Below are 26,289 nucleotides of genomic sequence, written 5' to 3'. Positions count from 1 at the left end.
AAGCAGGAAGCCTACAGTGATGAGTGCTTCAGTTGTACTTGGTGTTATGAATGGTTCACATGGCTTAAAAATGGTCAGACAGGAGTTAAAGATAACCCTCATTCATGATGCCATTGGACATCTACTGATGAAACTCACATGAGGAACATCAACAAAATTGTGCATGCCAATCAATTACTGACTATCCAAGAGATTGCAGAAGAATGTAACATTTCATTTGGATCTTGTCATCAAATCCTGACAGAGGATCTTGGAATACATTGTGTTGCTGCCAAATTCATCCCATGGCTCATCACTCAAGACCAGAAAGATCTTAACCTTGCAATCTGTGAAGAGCTTCTGGATCACACAAATGAGAACAAGATTTTCTTTAAGAAAATCACAGCTGATGATAAGATGTGGGTCTATGGTTATGATGTTGACACCAAGGTTCAACCTTCACAATGGTTTGGGAAAGGTTCCACAAGACCATAAAATGCTCAACAGGTCAGTTCAAATGTCAAAGCCATGTTGACAGTTTTCTCTGAGTTTGCAGGATTAGTTCATCATGATTTTGTGCACAGTGACAAACTATTAATCAGTGGTACTATCAGGAAGTGTTGCAACTCCTGCCAGAAAATGTGAGAAGGAAACAGCCTGTAACATGGTGAGACAATTCATGGCTCTTGCATCACAATAATGTACCAACATATTAATCCCTGTTGATGCATGACTATTGCACAAGTAAAGAAAACACTTTGCTGCCTTTTCCTCTGTATTCTCCAGACATGACCCCTGTGGACTTTTTTGTATTTCCAAAGTTGAAAACCCTATTGAAAGGACAAAGATTTGCAATGTAGACATGGTAAAAGAAAATTTGCAGACAGCACTTCACACAATCCAGCAAGAGGAGTACCAAGACTGATTCCAGCAGTGCAAACAGCATTGGGAGTGGTGTATCAATTGCAGAGGAGAGTGTTTTGAAGAAGACCACACACAACAGTAAAAGGTAAGCATAGAAAAATTTTGTGTGCAAAGTTCTGGATTTTTTTGAACAAACCTCGTATTATGTATCAGTGAGCATGGTCTAACTGGAAGCCAGATAGATCACTGGACAATAAAGGACTATATCTTATCCCGTTACTTCCATGGGCCTAAACATAAAGGTGGTGGAGTTTCAGTATATATTAAAACAGGAAAGCCCTAAAGACTACAAACAATAAATGTGTGAGACTACCCATAGCTACAGAAAAAGACTTTGAAATGACTGGTGTAGTGACATGATTTTAGATTGTTTTGTGTGTGTGCAGATCACCAAATGGTAAGATTAGCATCTTCCTAAAAAGAATTGCCGACTTACTAAGACTGAACATGAAGTAACGCATGGTTATATGTTTATTTATTTATTTATTTACACGTCTCGTTTCATAGGACCAAATTGAGGAGCAAATCTCCGAGGTCGTGGAACGTGTCGGTACATGAAATTACAACATAAAAGTAATAACAGATAAAATTAAAAGTTTATGAACCAGAAAAAAAGTCAAGCCACAAGTTTAAGTAAATACAACCAACAACATAACATAAGAATCAGCTTAATTTTTCAAGGAACTCCTCAACAGAATAAAAGGAGTGAACCATGAGAAAATTCTTCAGTTTCGATTTTAAAGCATATGGATTACTACTAAGATTTTTGAATTCTCATGATAGCCTATTGAAAATGGATGCAGCAGTATACTGCACACCTTTCTGCATGGGAGTTAGGGAAGTGCGATTCAGTTACAGATCACATTTCTGCCAAGTATTAACTGAGTGAAAGCTGCTAATTCTTGGGAATAAGCTGATATTGTTAACAAGAAATGACAGTAAAGAATATGTATATTGTGAGGGCAATGTCAAAATACCCAGACTAGTGAACAGGGGGCAACAAGAGGTACACAAATTTGCACCACTTATTGCCTAAACAGTTCATTTCTGAGCCAAAAATATCCATTTAGAATGGGAAGAGTTACCCCAAAATATGATACCATATGACATAAGTGAATGAAAATAAGCAAAGTAGACTAATTTTCGTGTCAAATGATCACTTACTTCAGATATCATTCGAATAGTGAAAGTGGCAGCATTAAGTCTTTGAACAAGATCCTGAACATGGGCTTTTCATGACAGTTTACTATCTATCTGAACAACTAGAAACTTGAATTATTCTGTTTCAATAATCATATGCCCTTTCTGTGAAATTAAATATCGGCAGCATTAAGTCTTTGAACAAGATCCTGAACGTGGGCTTTCCATGACAGTTTACTATCTATCTGAACAACTAGAAACTTGAATTATTCTGTTTCAATAATCGTATGCCCTTTCTGTGAAATTAAATATCGGGTATTGTTGAATTGTGTGGTAGAAACTGTAAAAACTGAGTCTTACTGTGATTTCTTTCTCCTGAAAACAATGTTATCAGAAGAAATAAAACTGGCATTCTACGGATCGGAGTCTGGAATGTCAGATCCCTTAATCGGGCAGGTAGGTTAGAAAATTTAAAAATGGAAATGGATAGGTTAAAGGTAGATATAGTGGAAATTAGTGAACTTTTGTGGCAGGAGGAACAAGACTTCTGGTCAACTGAATATAGGGTTATAAATACAAAACACAATAGGAATAATGCATGAGTAGGTTTAATAATGAATAAAAAAGTAGGAGCATGGGTAAGCTACTATGAACAGCATAGTGAACGCATTACTGTAGCCAAGATAGACACAAATCCCACACCTACCACAGTAGTACAAGATTATATGCCAACTAGCTCCATAGATGATGAAGAGATTGAAGAAATGTACTATGCAATAAAAGAAATTATTCAGATAGTGAAGGGAGATGAAAATTTAATAGCCACTGGGGACCGGAACTTGATAGTAGGAAAAGGAGAAGAAGGAAAAGCAGTAGGTGAATATGGAATGGGGGTAAGGAATGAAAGGGGAAGCCACCTGGTAGAATTTTACACAGAGCATAACTTAATCATGGCTAGTATATGTGGAAGAGGTCTGGAGATGCTGGAAGGTTTCAGATAGATTATATAATGGCAAGACAGAGATTTAGGAACCAGGTTTTAAATTGTAAGATATTCCCAGGGGCAGATGTGGACACTGACCACAATTTATTGGTTATGAACTGTAGATTAAAACTGAATAAACTGCAAAAAGGATGGAATTTATGGGGATGGAACCTGGATAAACTGAAAGAACCAGAGTTTGTAGAGAGTTTCAGAGAGTGCATTAGGGAACAATTGACAGGAATGGTTACTCTTCAATTCACACTTAAGTGCCTGGCAGAGGGTTCATCAAACCATTTTAATACTACTTCTCTACCATTCCACTCTCAAATGGCGTGTGGGAAAAAGGAACAACTAAATCTTTCCGTTTGAGCTCTGATTTCTCTTAGTTTACTATAATGATCATTTCTCCCTATGTAGATGGGCGTCAACAAAATATTTTCACATTCAGAAAAGAAAGTTGGTGATTGAAATTTTGTAAATAGATCTCACCGCAAAGAAAACCACGTTTGTTTCAGTGACTGCCACCCCAACTCATGTATCATATCAGTGACACTCTAACCCCTATTGCATGATAGAACGAAACAAGCTGTACTTCATTGCACTTTTTCAATGTACTCTGTCAATCCTACCTGGTAAGGATCCCATACTACGCAGCAATATTCCAGCAGAGGGCAGACAAGTGTAATGTAGCCTGTCTCTTTAGTGGGTTTGTCGCATCTTCTAAGTGGTCTGCCAAAAAATCACAGTCTTTGTTTCGCCTTCCCCACAATATTATCTATGTGGTGTTTCCAATTTAAGTTCCTCGTAATTGTAATTCCTAGGTATTTAGTCAAATTGACAGCCCTTAGATTTGTCGATTTATCGTATACCCAAAGTTTTTCAGATTTCTTTTAGTAGCCATGTGGATGACCTAACACTTTTCTTTGTTTAGTGCTAATTACCACTTTTCAAACCATACAGAAATTCTCTCTAGATCATTTTGTAATTGGGAATTGAATGTCTGATGATTTTACTAGATGGTAAATTACAGCATCATCTGCAAACAATCTCAGAAGGCTGCTCAGATTATCACCTAGATCATTTATATAAATCAGGAACAGCAGAGGGCCTATGACACTACCTTGTGGAATGCCAGATATCACTTCTGTTCTACTCAATGATTTACCATCTCTCACTATGGACCGTGACCTCTCTGAGAGGAAAGCACAAATCCAGTCACACAACTGAGATGATACTCCATATGCATGCAATTTGATTAATAATCATTTGTGAGGAATGGTATCAAAAGCCTTCTGGAAATCTAGGAATATGGAATCGATCTGAGATACCTTGTCAACAGCACTCATTACTTCATGGGAATAAAGAGCTAGCTGTGTTGCACAAGAACGATATTTTCTGAATCCATGTTGGTTATGCATCAATAAGTCATTTTCTTCAAGATGATTCATAATGTTCGAGTACAATATATGCTCCAAAATCCTACTTCAAATTGAGGTCAGTGACATGGGCCTGTAATTCGATGGGTTACTCCTATTTCCTTTCTTGAATATTGGTGTGACCTGTGCTACTTTCCAGTCTTTAGGAACAGACCTTTCATCAAGTGAGTGAGTGTATATGATTGCTAAGAAAGATTCTATTGTGTCTGCATACTCTGAGAGGAGCCTGATTGGTATACCATCTGGACCAGAAGACTTGCCTTTCTTAAGTCATTTGAGTTGTTTCGCAACACCTAAAATATCCACTTTTATGTCACTCATGTTAACAGCTGTTATGGCTTCAAATTCTAGATTATTTACTTTGTCTTCTTTCATGAAGGAATTACGGAAAACTGTATTTAGTAGCTCTGCTGTAGTGGCAGCATCATCGGTAACATTTCCATTGCTATCGCGCATTGGTGGCATTGACTGTTTTTGCCACTGGTGTACTTTACATACAACCAGGATCTCTTTGGGTTTTCTACCATATTTTGAGACAATATTTCATTGTGGAAACTATTAGAAGCATCTTGCATTGACATCTGCACTAAATTTTGAGCTTCCATGGAACTTAGCCAGTCTTGGGGATTTTGCGTTCTTCTGAATTTGGCATGCTTTTTTCACTGCTTCTGCAACAGTGCTCTGACATGTTTTGTGTACCATGGTGGATCAGTCCCATCTCTTATTAACTTATGCGGTATGAATCTATCTATTGCTGTCGATACTGTATCTTTGAATTTGAGCCATATCTGGTCTACACTTACATAATTAGATCGGAAGGAATGGAGACTCTCTCTTAGGAAGGTATCACATGAATTTTTATCTGCTGTTTTAAATTGATATATTTTGGATTTATTTTTAGTGGTTTTGTTTGATATGGTTTTGAGCCTCGCCACAATGACCTAGTGTTCACTAAGCCCTGTATGCGTCATGACGTGCTCTATTAGATCAGGATTATTTATGGCTAAGAGGTCAAGTGTGTTTTTGCAACCATTTACAATTTGTGTGGGCTCAATCACTAATTGTTCAATGTAATTCTCAGAGAAACCATTTAGTACAATTTCGGAAGATGTTTTCTGTCTACCACTGGCTTTGAACATGAATTTTTGCAAACAAATCAAGGGCAGATTGAAGTCTCAACCAATTATAACTGTATTAGTGGGGTACTTGTTTGTAAGGAGATTCAAGTTTTCTTTGAACCGTTCAGCTATTATATCATCTGAGTCGGAGGGTCAGTAGAAGGAGCCAATTATTATTTTGGTACAGCTGTTGAGTATAACCTCTACCCATAGTAACTTGCAGGAACTATCTATTTCAACTTCATTACAAGATAAACTACTACCAACAGACACAAACACACCACCATCTACTTTATTTAATCTATCCTTTCTGAACACGGTTTGCATGTCTGGCTTTTGCCAGCTTTCTGTTCCTATAACGATTTCAGCTTCAGTGCTTTCTATCAGCGCTTGAAGCTCTGGTACTTTTGCAACACAGCTACAACAATTTAAAACTACAGTACTGACTGTTGCTTGGTCAATTCTTGTCGTTTCTTTGCCCTGTACCCTTTGAGACCGGAGGCCTTTTTGATCTTTCCCAAGACTGTCTAACCTAAAAAACCAACCAGTCCATGCCACAAAGCCCCTGCTACCCATGTAGCCACCTCCTGTGTATAGTGACACCTGACCTATTTAGTGGAACCCGAAACCCCACCACCCTATGGCGCAAGTCGAGGAATCTGCAGCCTACATGGTTGCAGAACCGTCTGAGCCTCTGATTCAGTCCCTCCACTCAGCTCTGTACCAAAGGTCCACAATCAGTCCTGTTGACAATGCTGCAGATGGTGAGCTCTGCCTTCATCTTGCTAGCAAGACTGGCAGTCTTCACCAACTCAGATAGCCGCCAGAAAACAGAAAGAATCTCTTCCGGTCAATAGTGACACACATCATTAGTGCCGACATGAGCCACCATCTGCAGTTGGTTGCACCCTGTACCCTTCATGGCATCCAGAAGGACCCTTTCCACATCATGGATGACTCCTCCCCAGTACACACACGGAGTGCACATTGGCTTTCTTCACATCCTTAGCTGCCATATCCCTAAGGGGCACCATCACCTGCCTAACACTGGAGCTCCCAATGACAAGTAATCCCACCATCTGCACTTGTCCAGACCTCTCAGCAAGACTGGCCACTGCCACAACAGGCGAGGCCACCCTCGCTGGCTCAGAAGTAATTTCAGCAGTGGGCAGCACCTCAAACTTGTTACGGAGGCATAAGGGTACAGCCTTGCGGCTAGCACCAACTTCTGCCCAGGGATTTGCAACCCCGCCACGGTTCGCCATTCATCATCAGGAAAGTGTTGACCAGCAAGGATGCCCAAATCTAAGGGTGCAGTGGCATCAGAGGTCACAGGTGATGCTACAGGTTCCAGAGGTGCCAAAGTGCTCACCTCGGGTGTCCCAGTGTCACCACGGCCCAGGGCAACATCCTGGAGCCTGTTGACCACAGCCAACACAGCTTCCAGCTGTTTAGGGACGGTGGCCAATTCCCCCTGAAACCGTACACAACAGGTGCAGTCCCTATGCATCCCTAACAATTCTTTTTCCTCTCTTTTATCTCACAAGCCGTTCAAAACAAACAGATGACTGATGACTATGTGAATTTGCACTATACAGGTCCTAAAACATGATTCTACAACTCACAAATACTATAATACATACAAAATTTATAAATTAAACTATACAAGTACCCAAAAACATGCAAAGAAATTAAGAATTAAACTATGAAACAAATAAGTGAGCTCAGAGTATGACTTGCTGCTGGCTGCTGCTTATCCAACGGCAGCAGTAGAAGAAGAATGGGTAGCTTTGAGAGATGAAATAGTGAAGGCAGCAGAGGAACAAGTAGGTAAAAATACAAGGGGGAGTAGAAATCCTTGAGAAACAGAAGAGATACTAAATTTAATTGATGAAAGGAGAAAATATAAAAATGCAGTAGATGAAGAAGGCAAAAAAGAATACAAACATCTCAAAAATGAGATCAACAGGAAGTGCAAAATGGCTTAGCAGGGATGGCTAAATATAAGAATGTAAAGGCATATATCACTAGGGGTAAGATAGATACTGTCTACAGGAAAATTAAAGAGACCCTCAGAGACAAGAGAACCACCTGTATGAATATCAAGAGCTCAGATGGAAAACCAGTCCTAAGCAAAGAAGGGAAAGTAGAAAGATGGAAGGAGTACATAGAGGGTCTATACAAGGGCTATGTACTTGAGGGCAATATTATGGAAATGTAAGAGGCTGTAGATGAAGATGGAAATGGAAATGCCATGTGGCTAGGGCCTCCCATCAGGTAGACCATTCGCCTGGTGCAAGTCTTTCAAGTTGACTTGCATGTCGATGGGGATGAAATGATGATGATAAGAACTTAACACCCAGACCCTGAGCAGAGAAAATCTCTGATCCAGCCGGGAATCGAACCTGGACCATTAGGTATGACATTCCGTCACGCTGACCACTCAGCTACCAGGGGCGGACTAGATGAAGATGAAATGGGAGATATGATACTGCATGAAGAATTTGATAGTGCACTGAAAGACCTAATTCAAAACAAGGTCCCAGGAGTTGACAACATTCCATTAGAACTACTGGTAGCCTTGGGAGAGCCAGCCATGACAAAACTTTACCATCTGGTGAGAAAGATATATGAGACAGGCGAAATACACTCAGACTTCAAGAAGAATATAATAATTCCAACTTCAAAGAAAATAGGTGCTGCAAGTCTGAAAATTATCAGATTATCAGTGTAATAAGTCACTGTTGCAAAATACTAACATGAATTCTTTACAGACAAATGGAAAAACTGGTAGAAGCTGACCTTGGAGAAGATCAGTTTCGATTCTGTAGAATTGTTAGAACATGTGAAGCAATACAATTGCTATGACTAATCTTAGAACATAGATTTAGGAAAGACAAACCTACATTTTTAGCATTTGTAGACTTTGAGAAAGCTTTTGGCAGTGTTGACTGGAACACTCTCTTTCAAATTCTGAAGGTGGCAGGGATCAAACATAGGGAACAAAGGGCTATTTACAATTTGTGCAGATACCAGATGGTAGTGATAAGAGTTGAGGGGCATGAAAGGGAGCCAATGGTTGGGAAGGGAGTGAGACAGGATTGTAGCCTATCCCCAATGTTATCCAATCTGTATATTGAGCACATAGTAAAGGACACAAGAGAAAAATTTGGAGTAGCGATTAAAATCCATGGAAAAGAAATAAAAACTTTGAGGTTTGCCAATGACATTGTAGTTCTGGCAGAGACAGCAAAGGGCCTGGAAGAGCAATTGAATGGAATGGACAGTGTCTTGAAAGGAAGCAAAACAAGCATAATGGAATGTAGTTGAGTTAAATCAGATGATGCTGAGGGAAATATATTAGGAAATGAGAACTTAAAGTAGTAGATGAGTTTTGCTATTTGGGGAGCAAAATAACTAAATATGATCAAAGTATAGAGGATATAAAATGTATACTGGCAATGGCAAGGAAAGCATTTCTGAAGAAGAGAAATCTGTTAACATTGAGTATAGATTTAACTGTCAAGAAATCTTTTCTGAAAGTATTTGTATGGAGTGTAGCCACATATGGAAGTGAAACATGGATGATAAATAGTTTGGACACTAAGAGAATAGAAACTTTGAAAATACGGTGCTACAGAAGAATGCTGAAGATTAGATGGGTAGAACACATAACTAATGAGGAGGTACTGAATAGAGTTGGGGAGAAATGGAATTTGTGGCACAGCTTGACTGGAAGAGGGAATCAGTTGGTAGGACATGTTCTGCGGCATCAAGGAATCACCATTTTAGTACTGGAGGGAAGCACGGAAGGTAAAAATTGTACAGAGAGACTATGAGATGAATAGACTAAGCAGGTTCAGAAGTATGTAGATTGCAGTATTTACTCGAATATGAAGAGGCTTGCACAGGACAGAATAGCTTGGAGAGCTGCATGAAACCAGTCTCTGGACTGAAGACCACAACATCAACAACAACTGTGATTTGGCATTAGTTTATTTTCTACAAGCCATGAACTTATGTCATGAACTGCACTATATGAAACAGAGCCAATGTTGCACTCAACATCCTTTACTACCAAGCTAATGTCATCAGCAAATAGAAATATTTTAGAATTACCCAAAATACTAGCAGGCATATCATTTATATACACATATCAAAAGAAGTTTTGCATCACTTCGGTTTCGAGAGTTCCAGAACCTGTACAGAAAATTGGAATAGAGATCAACACAAACATCATTTCTTCCCTTTTTATTGCTCATGAAAACCACACATTGCATGTTGTACCACCATACAGCGAGACCTGCAGAGGTGGTGGTCCAGATTGCTGTACACACCGGTACTTCTAATACCCAGTAGCACATCCTCTTGCATTGATGCATGCCTGTATTCATCATGGCATACTATCCACAAGTTCATCAAGACACAGTTGGTCCAGATTGTCCCACTCCTCCATGGCGATTCAGCATAGATCCCTCAGAGTGATTGGTGGGTCACATCATCCATAAACAGCCCTTTTCAATCTACCCCAGGCCTTGCCAATATGTTGCTAATATGGTTGCACTATTGGTCGGAGGATGGCATTCACGTACTGCACAGCCCTTACGGCACCTTCCATGGCCCCCAGCGGCATATGTCAAACACACATAATGCCACCCCAAAACAGAAGGGAGCCTCCACCTTGCTGCACTCGCTGGACAGTGTGTGTAAGGCATTCAGCCTGACAGGGTTTCCTCCAAACATGTCTCCGACAATTGTCTGGTTGAAGGCATATGCAACACTCATAGGTAAAAAGAACATGATGCCAATCCTGAGTGGTCCATTCAACATTTTCTTGGGCCCATCTGTACTGAGCTGCATGGTGTTGTGGTTGCAAAGATGGACTTCACCATGGATGTCAGTCGCGAGTGAAGTTGCACATCATGCAGACTACTGCCCACAGTTTGAGTCATAACATGACATCCTGCGGCTGCACAAAAAGAATTATTCAACATGGTGGCATTCTTGTCAGGATTCCTCCGAGCCATAATCCATAGGTAGTGGTCATCCACTGCAGTAGCAGCCCTTGGGCATCCTGAGCGAGGCATGTCACGGACAAATTCTGTCACTCTGTATCTCCTCCATGTCTGAACAAAATCACTTTGGTTCACTCCAAGATGCCTGGACACTTCCCTTGTTGAGAGCAGAGCCCTCCCTGATGCAAAGTAACAATGTGGACGTGATTGAACTACAGTATTTACTGTCTATGCATGGTTGAACTACAGACAACACGAGCTGTGTACCTCCTTCCAAGTGGAATGACAGGAACTGATCAGCTGTCGGACACCCTTCGTCTAATAGGTGCTGCTCATGCATGATTGTTTACGTCCTTGGACAGGTTTAGTGACATCTCAGCCAAAAGGACTGTGTCTGTGATACAATATCCACAGGTCAACATCTATCTTCAGGAGTTCGGGGAACTGGGGTGATGCAAAACTTGATTTGATATGTGTAAATAAGGAACAGGCATGGTCCCAACACTGATCCCTGAGGCATCCCCAATTTGAATGTACCCCACTCAGCCCCCATATCACAGCAATTCTCAACACTGTGAATAATGACCTCTTGCTGTCTGTTGTTAAAGTAAGAGGTGAACCAATTGTGAGCTACTCCCCATATTCCATAATGGTCCAATTTCTGGAGCAATATTTTGTGATCAACACACTCAAACGCCTTAGTTAAATCAAAAAATATGCCTAGCATTTGAAACCTTTTGTTTAATCCATCCAGTACCTCAAAGAGAAAAGAGAATGTGGAGAGTTCAATATGAACATGGGAAAAGAATCAAAACCAAACAATATTCTGAAGAATTGTTAATACAACACAATATAGAGGCAGCAATATCTTCACCATCAAGAGTGACCTCTCACAGTCAGACAGTTATTGACAATATCATTACTGATGTTAGCAAGTATAACTACATCACATGCAGTCCAAACACAAATATCTGATCATTAGGAGTAGCTGATCTGCTTCTGCAGGCGTAAGGACATAATGTCAGAACCCAAACAAACAACCAGATGAATCAGAAACATCAGTGAACAAAATATTAACATCTGTACACCTAAGGTTGCTATACCTACTCCATAAGCAAACATTACAATTTTGACCACCTTTTAAAGTCACTGGAAGATGATTTATGCAGACAAGAAAGAAGAGTGAATTCAGTACAGATACCTATGGCTCTCTAAATATTATGTTTCCCCATTTTGAGGTTAGTTTCATGCCTGTGACAAAGTCTGTTAATTAAGTGATGTAGGACTATGTTAATCAAATAGCTGAATTTTCCATCTTCACTTCTGCTTTATAAATTTGTTGCCAGCAATCTTATAGTAAACTGTATATATAAGAAAACTGTCACTGGTTGATATCTCTACATAGGAGATATTTAAGAAACTTTAATATGAGGGGTCTTTACAACAGCAATAGAAGCCAAAACAATTATTTTCAACTTTTTGTTTGTGCAATGTATGTGGTGTTTGCCTAAAGGGTTCGGCAACCCCTCAGACAATGAAGTGTCAAGAGTTTGCATATGTACGAAGAATTGTCTCCCCAAACTGCATCAATCACAGCAAGGATGGCAGGCAGCAGGATGAATACCACCAGAGGCTCTCCATGCCAGGGACCTATTTCCTCCACCGCATCATGTGTGCAGAACTGGCCTGGTACAAATTCCTGTGCACCCTGGCTATATAGGGCAGTGCAAGCCAACATGTCAACAGTTTGCTCCACCGGAGCACTGGGCCAATTCATATGCCAGCTATTAGCAGCCAATCAATCAGAGCCCAGCTTGAAGCCACCTCAGTGGGACCTATGACTTTCTAGCATTATCTTGAGACCTACCTGGCAGTCACCTACACTGAACACTCAGCCTCCATCAGTAGGGATTATCAGTGGCATAATGTTGATGTCCCACTACGTTTATTCACTGTGTGTTCATTTAGTGTCTGAGAAGCTGTGTTATTTTCATTGAAGAGTTTTCCATTGTTACTAAACCTCTTTACTGTGGTTGTAATAAACCTTTGTTGTTGTTTACCTATGTCTTTTTATTTCTTATCAGGCATCTCCCCATGGGAGTTTGTCTGTCTGTCCTTATGTTTGTATGTGCATCACATGAAAACTTTTGCATGAAATTGGATGAGGTTTTCACAGTTGTATTGTTGGAGGTCTAACTTAAAATCTGGTTCATGTTTCATCTTGATATGCCACCTAGAAGCAGAGATATTTATACATACAGAGTGTTTTCTTTAACTGGGTAAGTATGGAGAAATTGTAATCCATAGGAGATACAGGGAAACTGTCTTAGGAGCCTTTAAGTGCTTTTTTTGTGAAAACAATTTTACCATAATCAAATTTTTGGTCAAGCATGAGTTGCCCATGGAAGTGAGTAAAATTGGCATTTTTTTAAAAAAAAGGTGTATTGATTCAGTTTTGTGTCAGGTTCATTTCATTATATTGGAAGAAAAAAATCAGGACAGCAGAATTTTATAAAACTAAGCTAAATAAACCAGGACAGAAGTGATATAATCCATAAAATATTGGAATATTTTATGATCATAATAATGGTGTTTACGGTTTAATCCCATTGTCCCTAGACATTCTTGAATTCATTCTAGAGTTGGTATAACTACTACCAGTGATAAGTGTGTAGAGTTGATACTACTATTACCCTTGATATGTTTGACAAATTGACACTAAAAATCTGTTATCAATTCTTTACCATTGCGTGCTTTTGACAGCTTCATTTCAGCTTTTTATGTCTTTTTTCTCATTGATAATAAGGTTCAGGATTTTTCAAAATTCATTAGCGTTTGAAATACATATGGATAAAGTCATGGGCATAAGCTAGTTTCTCTCTAAACAATGTTATTGGGTCATTGTCCACTGATTCAGTATTAAAATACTTTTCTTTTATGCTCTATACCCAATTGATTAGTGTATTTTATTGTTAACATTTGTATATGAGTATCAGATAAAACTTAAGAACTGTAAACATGCTGTATAAAATTTGCTTGATCCTCACAATCAAGCCAGTCTAAAGTTAATTTTTGTGACGGCTCCCAAACCCAAGGTCCTCGGCAGTACTTTTGGGGCAGCCACCACAAACTGTATAAAGCATGGGTAGTGACCAGGATGTAGCTATTGTCTGTTGGCAAACTTATCAAACTTATCTTTATTTCTGACAAAACGTGCACCAGCAATACAAGTCCAAGTAATATCCAAGACTAATCCGTGTACTGAGCCTAGTCGAATACAATAGCAAATATCACACTGCAATGGCTCCGCTATAAACTCCACGAAAGGCTAGCAATAGACAATCGACAACAGACTGTCCATCTCAGGGCCAGCGCTCCTCCTTATATGCAAAAGGCAGAGGGCGCTGCGGACCCGAGCTCAGCCGTGGCGAGACCTCTTCCATTGGCAGTAACGCCCTGAGACGCCGATGGCCATGACAGGAACTGTGGCCAGCGATGTCACGGTCAGGGTGCGTGTGCGTGAGTTGGTTGGTTGGTTGGGTCCATGGATAAAACATTCCTCCCCCCTTAAAAGGCCACCAAGACGTCAGGTGCTGCAAGGGCCTGATGACGAAGGTGGGTGTGGCTACTGTGAGGTCTTTGTAGGATGAAACAATGACTGTAACGGCTCATGGTCCATCACGAGAAAAAATTTCCTGCCATACAAGTATTCATGGAACTTCATTACTCCATATATGATGGCTAAGGCTTCCTTCTCAATTTGGGAATAGTTCTGTTGTGTGGTGGTGAGCAATTTGGAAGCAAAAGCTATTGGGCGATCAGCTGATCCGATACGATGTGACAACACTGCACCTAACCCATAGGATGAAAGCATCCACAGCAAGAACAACTGGTTTAGAAGGGTTGAAATGTATGAGGCAACGATCACTCAACAGTGCTGTTTTCAGTTTCTGGAATGCCGCTTGGCACCACACAAACGGAACATAGCACCAACGTAATCGGTGCAAGGGGGCAGCTATTTGCGCAGCATTGGGTATGAACCTACAACAGGGTGTATACGACCCGGGACAACCGGGAATTCCGGGAAAAACCCGGGAATTTTTTCATCCGGGAGAAAACCGGGAAAAACCCGGGAATTTTTAGGAATTCCGGGAATTTTTCATTGTTCTAGCTTTCAGTTACATTTTTGTAGTTTTGACTGCAGAATTGATTCTCTAGCAAAGAATGTTATTGTATCCTGCTACTGGAGAATGATACTGCAGCAATAAAATATAAACGAGAGAGAAAAAATAAAACTGTAGTGGCAAAGGAAATGTGCATTTTACGACAACAAAACACCGTGCACGCACAAGCGTCTACAGATAGCAAAAATATGTTAAAGGCCGTAGGGCGCAGACTGTAATTCTTCGTAACAATAAACTGCTTGCTATGAGCATGACGTCACAACTGTTCACATTAGGTTCATTTGACCAGTTGCCAGCGGTCTGTTGCGCATGCGCATTTGACTCGCGTATAAGCAGTAACTTCTCTCGCTTCCCGCTTCTTGAAGTTTGGCTGTTAGCTGCATCGGTAGTAGCAGCAAGCAGCCAGATGCAAACGAGAAAAATTTTTCTCGCGCGCCCTAGCTGCCAGATTCACGCTTGCACAGAGTTGTCTGAGTTGTAGTGGGGAGGGGGCTAGTCTCCACGTGACCCGTGTTTACGTTAAGTGATTTCGCTGCTTCTCTTCGTGTACAGCTCCCACGTCAAATGAAAACAAAACGGATTTCTGTGGCCGGGAGCTATCAAGTGAATTAAAATGCATTCACATAATTACAGAGGGCAAAAATATATTATTAATTTCAGTTTCTGATTTTATTTTCTTTCCAAGTTAGTAGCAGTCAAGCATTAATCGCCTTGCAGAAGAATGAAGTTATTTTTGCAAGTTTGCTAAAGAAACTCCGCTGAGGCAATCATTTTATTTGAAACGAAGTGTTTCATTTAACAATTTTGGGTACTTCCAACTGTTCGGTGAATTTCAAGTGCACGTTATCATCTTCTGCCATGTATGGCATTATGCCATAATAAAGAACCGAACATGGGATCGTAGAGTACTGGTACTCCAAGAAAATTTACATCCCAAAAACCACACTGAAAAGCTTAACATCAGATGGGACCTACTTCATTGTGAATCTGGAAAAAACCAATGTGCACTTCAAGCCGAATTATGCATTTTAGTATGATTCACGAAATTTTGATGCCTTTTGGAGTATCCTCTGATGCCCTGTTTCTTTTATGGTGTAGTGTAAGCTCTCTTAGTGCTTTATACACACGAACATGCGGGCTTCCTACACCACTGCAGTTGCACATGCACAATAATTCGTTTTTGGCGCTCTCTGGCAACTGGTAAATCGAACCTATAACTAACAGTATTGCGAACGGTGGTTAGAAAAGCGTTACTTTCAAAGTAAATTTCTTTTTACGCAAGATGAATTATGTTACGTGTGTGAAAGTGGGATGGATATCTAAATCACAGAGCGTTCGAAACTGAACAGTTTGAGGACCAGCCACTTCAAGAATTTCGAGCCGAGGCATTTATGTCACAATTTTAAATTTACTGGCACATTTGTGTGATGTATCTTAAAGTATATCACACCAAAAAAATACCAATATTACACGTGAAAGCTTAGCTTTTCTTGTAGATATACGGTGCTGTGTACATTAATGTAAACCGTTAACTTTTCCTCTTGTGTGTTCGCGCTATGTAACCAGTAATCTTGCTAGTGGCTGACTATAACACGTGCCCTATGCTCTGAATAGCTGCTGTCATCGGCTGGCGAGATCTCGTGGCTTGAGATATGACTCGCTTACAAAAGGACATCACAACCTCGGTTGCAACACCCCGGAAACTAACAAGCTGTGTTTGGTGCAATTCGAATTTATACTTCCGTAATACGAAAATATGCAGCGTATATGTTGCTGCAAATCAAAGGTCTTTCCAAAACTTCTCTGCTCCGGCTTTTCTTTTTTTTTTCGGGAAGTTCTACGCGATTGTATAAAACATTAACCATTCAAAGGACTGATAAGTTTTACAGTTCCGAGGGAACTTTTTCTGTGCTAAGTGACAGTAGGTCGCCCGGGAAAAAGCATATTTTTTAAACGGGATATCCGGGAGAAATCCGGGAATAATCCGGGAATTTTTTTTCCTTGTCCCTGTATACACCCTGTACAATAATAGGTAATCTTGCCTAACACAGATTGCAACTCAGACAAGTCCTTAGGCGAAGGAAGGCCGTCAATGGCACAAATGTGCGACTGCAAGGGATGTACACCTTGTGCATTGATAACATGTCCCAGATATTCTATTTAAGTACGAAAAAATACACACTTTTCCTTGTTCACTTTGAGCCCTGCTTCGGACAACACTGTAAACAAGTGACACAACTTCTGCAAGTGTTACTCTGGAGTATGACTGGCAACCACAATGTCATCCAGATAATTTGAGCAAAAAGGTACTTTGGCAGTCAGTTGCGGCAAGTAGCGCTGAAAAATTGCAGGAGCGGAGGAGCTGCCAAAGGGGAGGCACAAATATTTAAAGAGACCCAACTGAGTGTTGATCACAAAAATGTCCTGGGATGGTTCATCTAAAGGAATTTGCAAATACGCATCCCACAAATCAATCTTGAAATAGTATCGGCCCATGCCTAGTTTGTCCATTAATTCCTCAGGGTGAGGGAGAGGACAGCTATCAACAATTGTCTGTGGATTAACTGTACTCTTGAAGTCCACACACAAATGTGAGGAACTATTAGGTTTCTTTAGTACAATTAAAGGGGAGGCACTGGTCTTGTTTTGCAAAAACGTGGGTGGGCGTTATCCTTCAGCGTGACGTGTGCAACATAATCACGTACGCAGCCCAAACCACTGCCAAACAAATCGGGGAACTCTTCACAAAGAGGAACAACAGCATCAGGAGTAGGACATTCACTAACAGCTAACACCTGGTCTTGGATGCTGAGGCCAAACAAATCGAAGCAGTCCAGTCCAAAAATATTTTTGCACGAATGTGCGGTGACAACATGCAATTGAATTGTCCTGGTCACATTATGGAATTGTGCTGGCATACTTCATGTACCCAGTACAATAATACATTTGCCACTATATGCCATAAGCGGAGCAGAAGGTGGAGCAAGTTGAGGCTTTCCTAGCAATTCATACACCCATATATTTATCAGTGTAACGGAAGAGCCTGTATCCAACTGAAATTTCACACGATGTGAAGCAACGTGCAGCTCAATGTACAATTTGTTCACCTGGCATTGCACAGAGGGCAGCAAAGCACTAGTAATTAAATTGACACTACTATGCAAACCATTTGCTAGAACACTGTCTTCAGCACTGTTGTCTTTAGAACTAATAGCATGAACAGAATGTGTGTGTCCAGCAGCACGAGAAGCAATTGAGTTCCGTTTACGTTGTTGGCACACGGATTGTACATGTCCAACCCATCCACAATTGTAGCAAGAATAATTATGCGATGGGAAATTGTCGTGTTGTGACACACATGGCACTTTGGGCATGATTTCAAAGGTGCCCGCGAAGAAGCAAACTGTCTGTTTTGACGCAAAAGCTGTTGGCGGGGACGCAAGCTACTTCTGCCTTGCTGATTGGGAGCACACGGTGTGCACAGCAACTGCGCCCGACAATGGTCAGTCTGTTGTACACAATGTCCATCCGACACACGACAAATGGTAGGCAAGTCAAAACTATTTTGAGGAATTTCACACGCATCTCTACTCTCCAAGATAGCTATGACTTGGTCTAGAGAGGGATCAGGGATCCGCAAAATCTGTTCCCTTACGTGAATGTCTTGCACATTCTGAGTTATTGTGTCATGAATCATATTATCTGCAAAACGTTTTCCACAGTCACACACAAAACGACAGTCACGAGTTAAGCTCTTAAGGGCAGTGATCCACTGTTTGTAAGTTTGACCCGGCTGTTTGCGATAACAAAAAAAATCTGAATCTGGCCACAGCAACTAGAGTTTGCAAGTCAAAGTACTGTGATAAGGCCTGGATGTACTGTTCATATTGCAAAAGTTCAGGTCAGGAGGCGGGGAAAAGTTTTTCCAATAAACGGTACACTTTAACACCGGCAGAGGCCAAGAGAAAAGAAAGTTTTAGCTGACCTGGGTGTTGGTGTGCTGCCATGTGCAATTTGAGTAAGGCCATATACTCTTTCCAAGTTTCTTCCTCTTTATTGAAGGCTCTGTATGGTGGCGTGCAGGTTGGTCGGTCCATTGGGCCGATGGCAGCAGGGGAAGTTCATTGCTGCTGCGCTGCTAAGGGTTGTTGCACGCCAGACAGGATTTGTGTCATCTGCTGCATTTGCAAAAGCAAAATCTGTTCAAGTGTGACTATGGATGCACTAGACACTTGTGCCGGATTGGTAGGAGCAATGGGTGTAGGTGCGGGAGTAACCATGTTAGTACAATGCAACTGTTGAGAACAAGATACCAATAAATGAAACAAAGGTGTGAAGCGCTCCACACTGTAATCAAAAAATGACCACAAACAATTCTGTTAGTTTGGTTAGGTGCAAGCAAGAAACAATTTGCAAATGGTACACAAGCGAAAAGCGAACGATGAGGTGAGTGGGGTTGACAGCGACGTCAGAAGGCAAGGTCCGATCGCTTCTCCAAAATCCTCGTCGCCACTTTTGTGACGGCTCCCAAACCCATGGTCCTCACCGGTACTTTTGGGGCAGCCACCACAAATTGTATAAAGCATGGGTAGTGACCAGGATGTAGCTATGTCTGTTGGCCGAAAAATAAATAATGACAAGAATTGCTCCAGCTAGAATGAAGAGAAAACTTATCTTTATTTCTGACAAAATGCACCAGCAATACAAGTCCAAGTAATATCCAAGAGCAATCCATGTATGGAGCCTAGTCAAATACAATAGCAAATATCATACTGCAATGGCTCTACAAGTCACACAGTCACACTTTCACCTGCCCATGTCAGGCAAAATTTTCTGCCTGATTCATGTAGTACTATCACCGTGAGAGGGTGGTACGGAACTAGAAGTCCCACCGCCACACCTCCAAAGTGAATTGCAGTGACGCAGTCACTGCCCTGTGGAAATTTACTACTTCACCAACACAGTTAGAAAGGCTAGCAATAGACAATTGACAATAGGCTGTTCGTCACGGGGCCAGCGCTCCTCCTTATATGCAAAAGGCAGAGGGCACTGCGGACCCAACCACAGCCATGGCGCGACCTCTTCCATCGGTGGTAATGCCCTGAGACACCTACAGCCATGACAGGAACTGTGGCCAGTGATGTTATCATCTTTGCTGTGTTTAACATATGTGCATATGTACCAAAATTGAAGCATTTCACAGAATAGTCCAGGTCTTGCTGCATATTATAAGACACACAGACAATTTCCACTTCAGCTTCTATTTGGATTGTGTGATTCTAAAATAATGGTATAAAAGATTAAACAAATTTTATCAGTTATCTCATGGTATTTAATCAGAAAGGAGAACCTTGCAATGGGATAAAGTAAGCCACAGAGCAGTTGAAGACAACTATCAACTTACAGCTCATTACTGTGCTGCAAATATATTTACATTCAAAAGTAAGGGTTTAGAGTTATTTGAATGTCAGTTACTTGATCATAACATATCACTCAGGTATTTAAACACTTTGTGACATTAAATATTTTTGATAGAAGGTTAACCAATAAGAAAATACTTAAGCAGCAATGTAGTAAAAGACAGATTGTTACTTACCATAAAGAAGACATGTTAAGTTGCAGACAGGCACAATTAAAAGACACTTACATAAAGCTTTTGGAAACAGCCTTCATCAGTAAAAGAGAGGCACACACGCGCATGACCACCTGACCACCAACTCCAGTATTCAGCCCAAGACGCATGAGTGGGCGGTCACTTGTGCATAAGATATGCTTCCTTGCGTGTGTGTGTGTGTGTGTGTGTGTGTGTGCGTGTGTGTGTGTGTGTGTGTGTGTGTGTCTGTGTGTGTCTGTGTGGCAATCTTTCTTTTCCTATCTTGTTGACATTCCTACTTGGAGTTCCCATTGTTTGAAAATACATAAGCATTCATTTTTAACTGTGTTCTCTCTTTGCTTGTTGGACAGATATCGCAGTAACCCATACTCCACTCTTCAGAATGTCAAAACACCAGAGTTATACACTCATCTGGATCTTGACACTTGCCTTTGGACATTTGATGCATGGTTTAACATGAATGAAATTGTGAATGACTGTGGCGGAAGAATCAAATCTGAAGTACAGGTGCAGTACAATTTTTATTAATTGATGTGTGTAGTTAATGTGATAAGTGCATCTGAAACTTAGCAATACATATAACAGAATTTAAAGTGTGAAAGGCATTCAGAGCAAACTGAAATTAAAATAAAAATATCCATGATCACAAAGCTGAAAAAAATCAAACACAGTGAGCTAGAAGAATCTACCTATCAAGTGGCAGCAGGAGAATACATATATAATGGTATAGAAATGTGCAAGCTTTCGGAGTCAATGGTTCCTTCTTCTCGATGAAGGGTTGAAGGGGAAAGGAAGACGGGTGAAGGAAAAGGACTGATGAGCTTTAAGAAATGGGGAGAGCTGAGAAAAGTCACCTAGAACACTGAGTCAGGAAAGATTACCAGATAGGATGAGAAGGGAAGAGTCTTTCCTTCTCATCCCATCTGGTAAGTCTCCCCTGACCCATGGTTCTAGGTGACCTTTCTGAAATTTCCCCATTTCTTAAGCCTCACCAGTCCTTTTCCTTCAGCTCTCTTCATTCCTTCTCCAACCCTTCTGCCAGAAGAAGGAACCACTTGCTCCCAAAGCTTGCACATTTCTGTACCTTTATATGTGTGTTTTCCTGCCACTGTGTGGTAAGTAATTTTTTTTTTTTACCTATCCAATTACATTATATTTTCATAATTTGATTATTTTCATTGATATAGTAACTTGAAGATGTGCACAATAGTGGAACAGATCAATGCATATACATCAAGCAGTGTCACAAATTTTCAACCATGATTGGGATGCTTATAATGTTGATGTAAAAATGATAAGAAACTGAATAAAAAATGTAATTCTAACTAAATCAAATACTTTTGGAATGGAAGGAAACCTATGTTGATGTCCCTTTATCAGGCTTACCATTAACAAGAATAATGGCAGAAACTTTGATCCAATGTAACAGTTTCTGCCAAAAAATTGGTAACAACCTATTGAGATTCAAAGGTGAGAATAAGCACAAAACATTCTCTGCATCAAATCAGAGTAAAAATTCAAGTTTTTTATGATCATCTTCATTGTCTTTGTTAGAGGCAATTGACTGTTATGGCTGCTATAGTGGTTGCCTTTTGTATCTGAGAGACAGCTTGAAATTGATCAGAGTACATTATCATTTTGCCATGCACCCAGAGACTGTCAATGTCAGTGGTAGATGCATCGCTTTTTTGTGAATTCCTCTATTTTTTCAGTATCAAGAATTTGCTTCCACACATCACTAAGATTATTGCCCCTGTTCTGATTGATGTTGTTCTCTCACATTATAATTTATACTATCTTTTTTATAACAGAATCCTGGTACGTAGACACATGGCACAAGATTTTTAATATCATCAAACATTATTCAGTGTTTATTTGTGATGCTGTACTCACAAAATTATGATGTCTCAAGTTTTCAATTTTTTGTGCCCTTAGTGTTCTGCAACAGTGGCTGGAAACTGCACAGATCAGCTGACCAATATATCTGGTCCACCGTCACAAAAAATTAGATTATTTCCAGAGACCTTGAGGCTAAGACAGTCCTTAACTCATCAGTGTCTCCTTAATACTTTTAAGTGCTAAAAAATATCTTATACCTCATCTTTCCATGACCTGACCTATTTTGTTAGATGTGGAAGAAAAACAATAGGTGGATCATCTAGTGATACTTCTGCATTTCCCCATTTTTGTTTCTTGTAAAGTACTAACATTGTATCTCATACCCCATACCCATTCTTTCAGAACATACATTTCAGATGTTTCACCTTGGAACCCAAGTGGTTCTTGTCAGAAATTGTTGTAGATCTGTATAACAATCTATTTACAATGGCTTTTTTCTGGACTGTATGGAGGAAACTTTGTATGCTGAGATATAAATCTGTGTCCATCAGCTAGTGGCATACAGAATGACAGATGCTTATCATGCTATTGTTCAAGAAAAAGGTCTAAAATGACAAATTTCCTTCTCCCTTTGTATTGAGAGTGAACCAAATGTTCAGGTGTATTAGAATCATGTGATCAAGAAACTTTTCAGTAGCTTTGGTGCTACATGACCATATCATAAACCTGTTTGCAACATATTGTTACAATGATGATGGGGGGAAAATGGAGCCATCTTTATGTGTGTTCCTCAGAAAACTTCATGAAGAAATTAGCCACTGCTGAAGACAGTGGAGAATCAATGGCTATTTCATTGGTTACTTCATAAAATTTACCACCATACATGAAGTATGTGATTATCAAAGCAGGATAGAACAACTTTATAGTTTCAGACGGAAAGTGGTCTGCCAACAGATTCAACATGGCCTCTACAGGAACTTTTGTTTGGACTATCTCTGATTTTGTCACTGAGGATCTGAGAGATCTGAAATGGTATTCACAGTGGCCAGCTAAGGGAGTCATTAAACTGATTAGATATAGAGCTAGCCTAGAGGTAAGAGAATCAGTAGTACTGATATAGGTCACAATTGAATGCTTTCTTTGTGATTTTGGATAAGCTGTGCAACTTGGGAGGTCTATGAGTTCAAGCTCTGATGGTAGACCAGGATTCTTCCGTTTTTCTGCTATATGACATAGTACGAGGTGCATTCAAGTTCTAAGGCCTCCGATTTTTTTCTCCGGACTGGAAAGAGATAGAAACATGCGCATTGTTTTAAAATGAGGCCGCGTTCATTGTCAATACATCCCAGAGATGGAAGCACCGTATGGCAGATGGAATTTTACTGCCAGCAGCGAGAATGAGAACTGTTTTAAATACATAAAATGCCGACGTTTTCCTTACTTGAACAGCGTGCAATCATTCGTTTTCTGAATGTGTGTGGTGTGAAACCAATTGAAATTCATCAACAGTTGAAGGAGACATGTGGTGATGGAGTTATGGATGTGTCAAAAGTGCGTTCGTGGGTGCGACAGTTTAATGAAAACAGAACATCGTGTGACAACAAACCGAAACAACCTCGGGCTCGCACAAGCCGGTCTGACGACATGATCGAGAAAGTGGAGAGAATTGTTTTGGGGGATCGCCGAATGACTGTTGAACAGATCGCCTCCAGAGTTGGCATTTCTGTGGGTTCTGTGCACACAATCCTGCATGACGACCTGAAAATGCGAAATGTGTCATCCAGGTGGGTGCCACGAATGCTGACGGACGACCACATGGCTGCCCGTGTGGCATGTTGCCAAGCAGTGTTGACACGCAACGACAGCATGAATGGGACTTTCTTTCCGTCAGTTGTGACAATGGATGAGACGTGGATGCCATTTTTCAATCCAGAAACAAAGCGCCAGTCAGCTCAATGGAAGCACACAGATTCACCACCACCAAAAAAATTTCGGGTAACTGCCAGTGCTGAAAAAATGATGGTGTCCATGTTCTGGGACAGCGAGAGCGTAATCCTTACCCATTGCATTCCAAAGGGCACTACAGTAATGGGTGCATCCTACGAAAATGTTTTGAAGAACAAATTCCTTCCTGCACTGCAACAAAAACGTCCAGGAAGGGCTGCGCGTGTGCTGTTTCACCAAGACAACGCACCCGCACATCGAGCTAACGTTATGCAACAGTTTCTTCATGATAACAACTTTGAAGTGATTCCTCATGCTCCCTACTCACCTGACCTGGCTTCTAGTGACTTTTGGCTTTTTCCAACAATGAAAGACACTCTCCGTGGCCACACATTCACCAGCCGTGCTGCTATTGCCTCAGTGATTTTCCAGTGGTCAAAACAGACTCCTAAAGAAGCCTTCGTCGCTGCCATGGAATCATGGCATCAGCGTTGTGAAAAATGTGTACGTCTGCAGGGCGATTACGTCGAGAAGTAACGCCAGTTTCATCGATTTCGGGTGAGTAGTTAATTAGAAAAAAAATCGGAGGCCTTAGAATTTGAATGCACCTCGTACATTCATATTTTAGGTATTTATATGTATTGTATTCCAAATGCAATGGCACTTTGCTGTAATACTCTGTAGAATTAAGACTGACCATGGCATTACTCCTGTTAGTCAGCCACACAACTTGATCATCCTGAGGAGTGAGCACTTGCCTCAGCCACTTTTAAACCAACAGTATTTTGGCAATATGTTGACAATACTTTTATAGTTTGACCTCATGTTTTGGATTGGCTGTGAGAGGTCCTACAACATCTGACCTCCATACATGAAAACATAAAATTTACTATGGAGTTGGAGAAGTAGGGTTGTTTGCTGTTTTTAGACATCTTGGTGTGACTTAAGAGTGATGGCACACTTGGTCATACAGTATAGAGAAAGCCCACCCACACAGACCTTTACTCGCAAGTCTGCCTATTTACCATATATTGGTAATATTCCAGTGAAAATAGGCAAAATGCTAAGAAAATATACCATTCTTTCACACTCCTGCAAAAATTTCATGGCTGTCAGGATCTGTCAAAGATGACCTAGAGCTGCCCAAGGCAGGTGTTTACAGGATTCTGTGTGAATGCGGCATATCTTATATAGGGCTAACACATACTGTGCAGGATCACATTGTAGAAAATCAGCAGCATACTTGCCTTCTTCAGCCTTGTAAGTCTGCCATCACTGAACACTGTATTTCCACTGGTCATTTCATGAATTACAGTGAGACAAACATTGTGGCCCATGCGTCTAACTTTTGGAGTTATATTATTAAAGAATATTTGGAAATATGACTGTCTGAGAGGGAGTCTCTTATTAATTGAGACTCCCATTTTCGATTGAATTCAGCATGGAATCCAACCATTGAAAAACTTCGTATCCTCTGTAGCCGGTGTAGTTCTGTGATGGAAACATGGGAAGACACTCGAACTGAAATCGATGCGGTGAGTTTTCACCACAGAGAGCACAGTACATAGCAGTATCGAATGCACTCAAGTAGGGCACATGCAACGCCAAGTGAATCCACCAAGTATGAGCCGTTGTGGCCTTAAATACCAGAGCTCAGTGCATTTTCGCCAGTATCACCTGAAGATGGCCAGAAGACTCTGTGCTGAAATATTGTGGCAGGAAGTTACAACATCTGACAGTTCTCCTGAAATTTTGAGGAAAAATATGTTCACCACAAAAGTTTTAAATTTCACATCTGGAGATCTGATTGACATGTGTGTGATTGATCTTTTCTGCAAACTATCATCACTGGGAGTTAGACCTGATACTATCAGTTTAATATAGAGTAAGTTAAGCAACTATCAAGTTTACAATACACAACTGCACAGATTCAAAGGATATCCAAAGACAGAGATCTCAATGTGACAATGAATTCTAAAAGAAGCCTGTTATAAAGCTTCCAACATCTTTGTAGGTATTACCATACCTGAATGGTTGCAAATGGAGATTACTTTGAAGCTGAATAAGGATATTCAGTATTTGGTTTGTACCTTTTTGTTTTCTTTGTTTTA

At 40.5% G+C, this 26,289-nt stretch overlaps 1 protein-coding gene across 1 annotated transcript in view; it reads left to right on the top strand.

The window, feature by feature from the left end:
- The window catches only part of LOC126124779 (extracellular matrix organizing protein FRAS1-like), a 452,648-nt gene that overhangs the window by 365,884 nt on the left and 60,475 nt on the right, over nt 1-26,289 (top strand). The window contains exon 13 of the mRNA XM_049915125.1: nt 20,746-20,902. Within this exon, the coding sequence (XP_049771082.1) occupies nt 20,746-20,902 (157 nt within the window). The remainder of the gene's footprint in view (nt 1-20,745; nt 20,903-26,289) is intronic.

The sequence above is a fragment of the Schistocerca cancellata genome, unplaced genomic scaffold, assembly GCF_023864275.1.
Source record: "Schistocerca cancellata isolate TAMUIC-IGC-003103 unplaced genomic scaffold, iqSchCanc2.1 HiC_scaffold_426, whole genome shotgun sequence".
Classification (NCBI taxonomy): Eukaryota; Metazoa; Arthropoda; class Insecta; order Orthoptera; family Acrididae; genus Schistocerca; species Schistocerca cancellata.
Note: the sequence above shows the minus strand (reverse complement) of the source record. Positions and strands in the feature narration are given on the sequence as shown.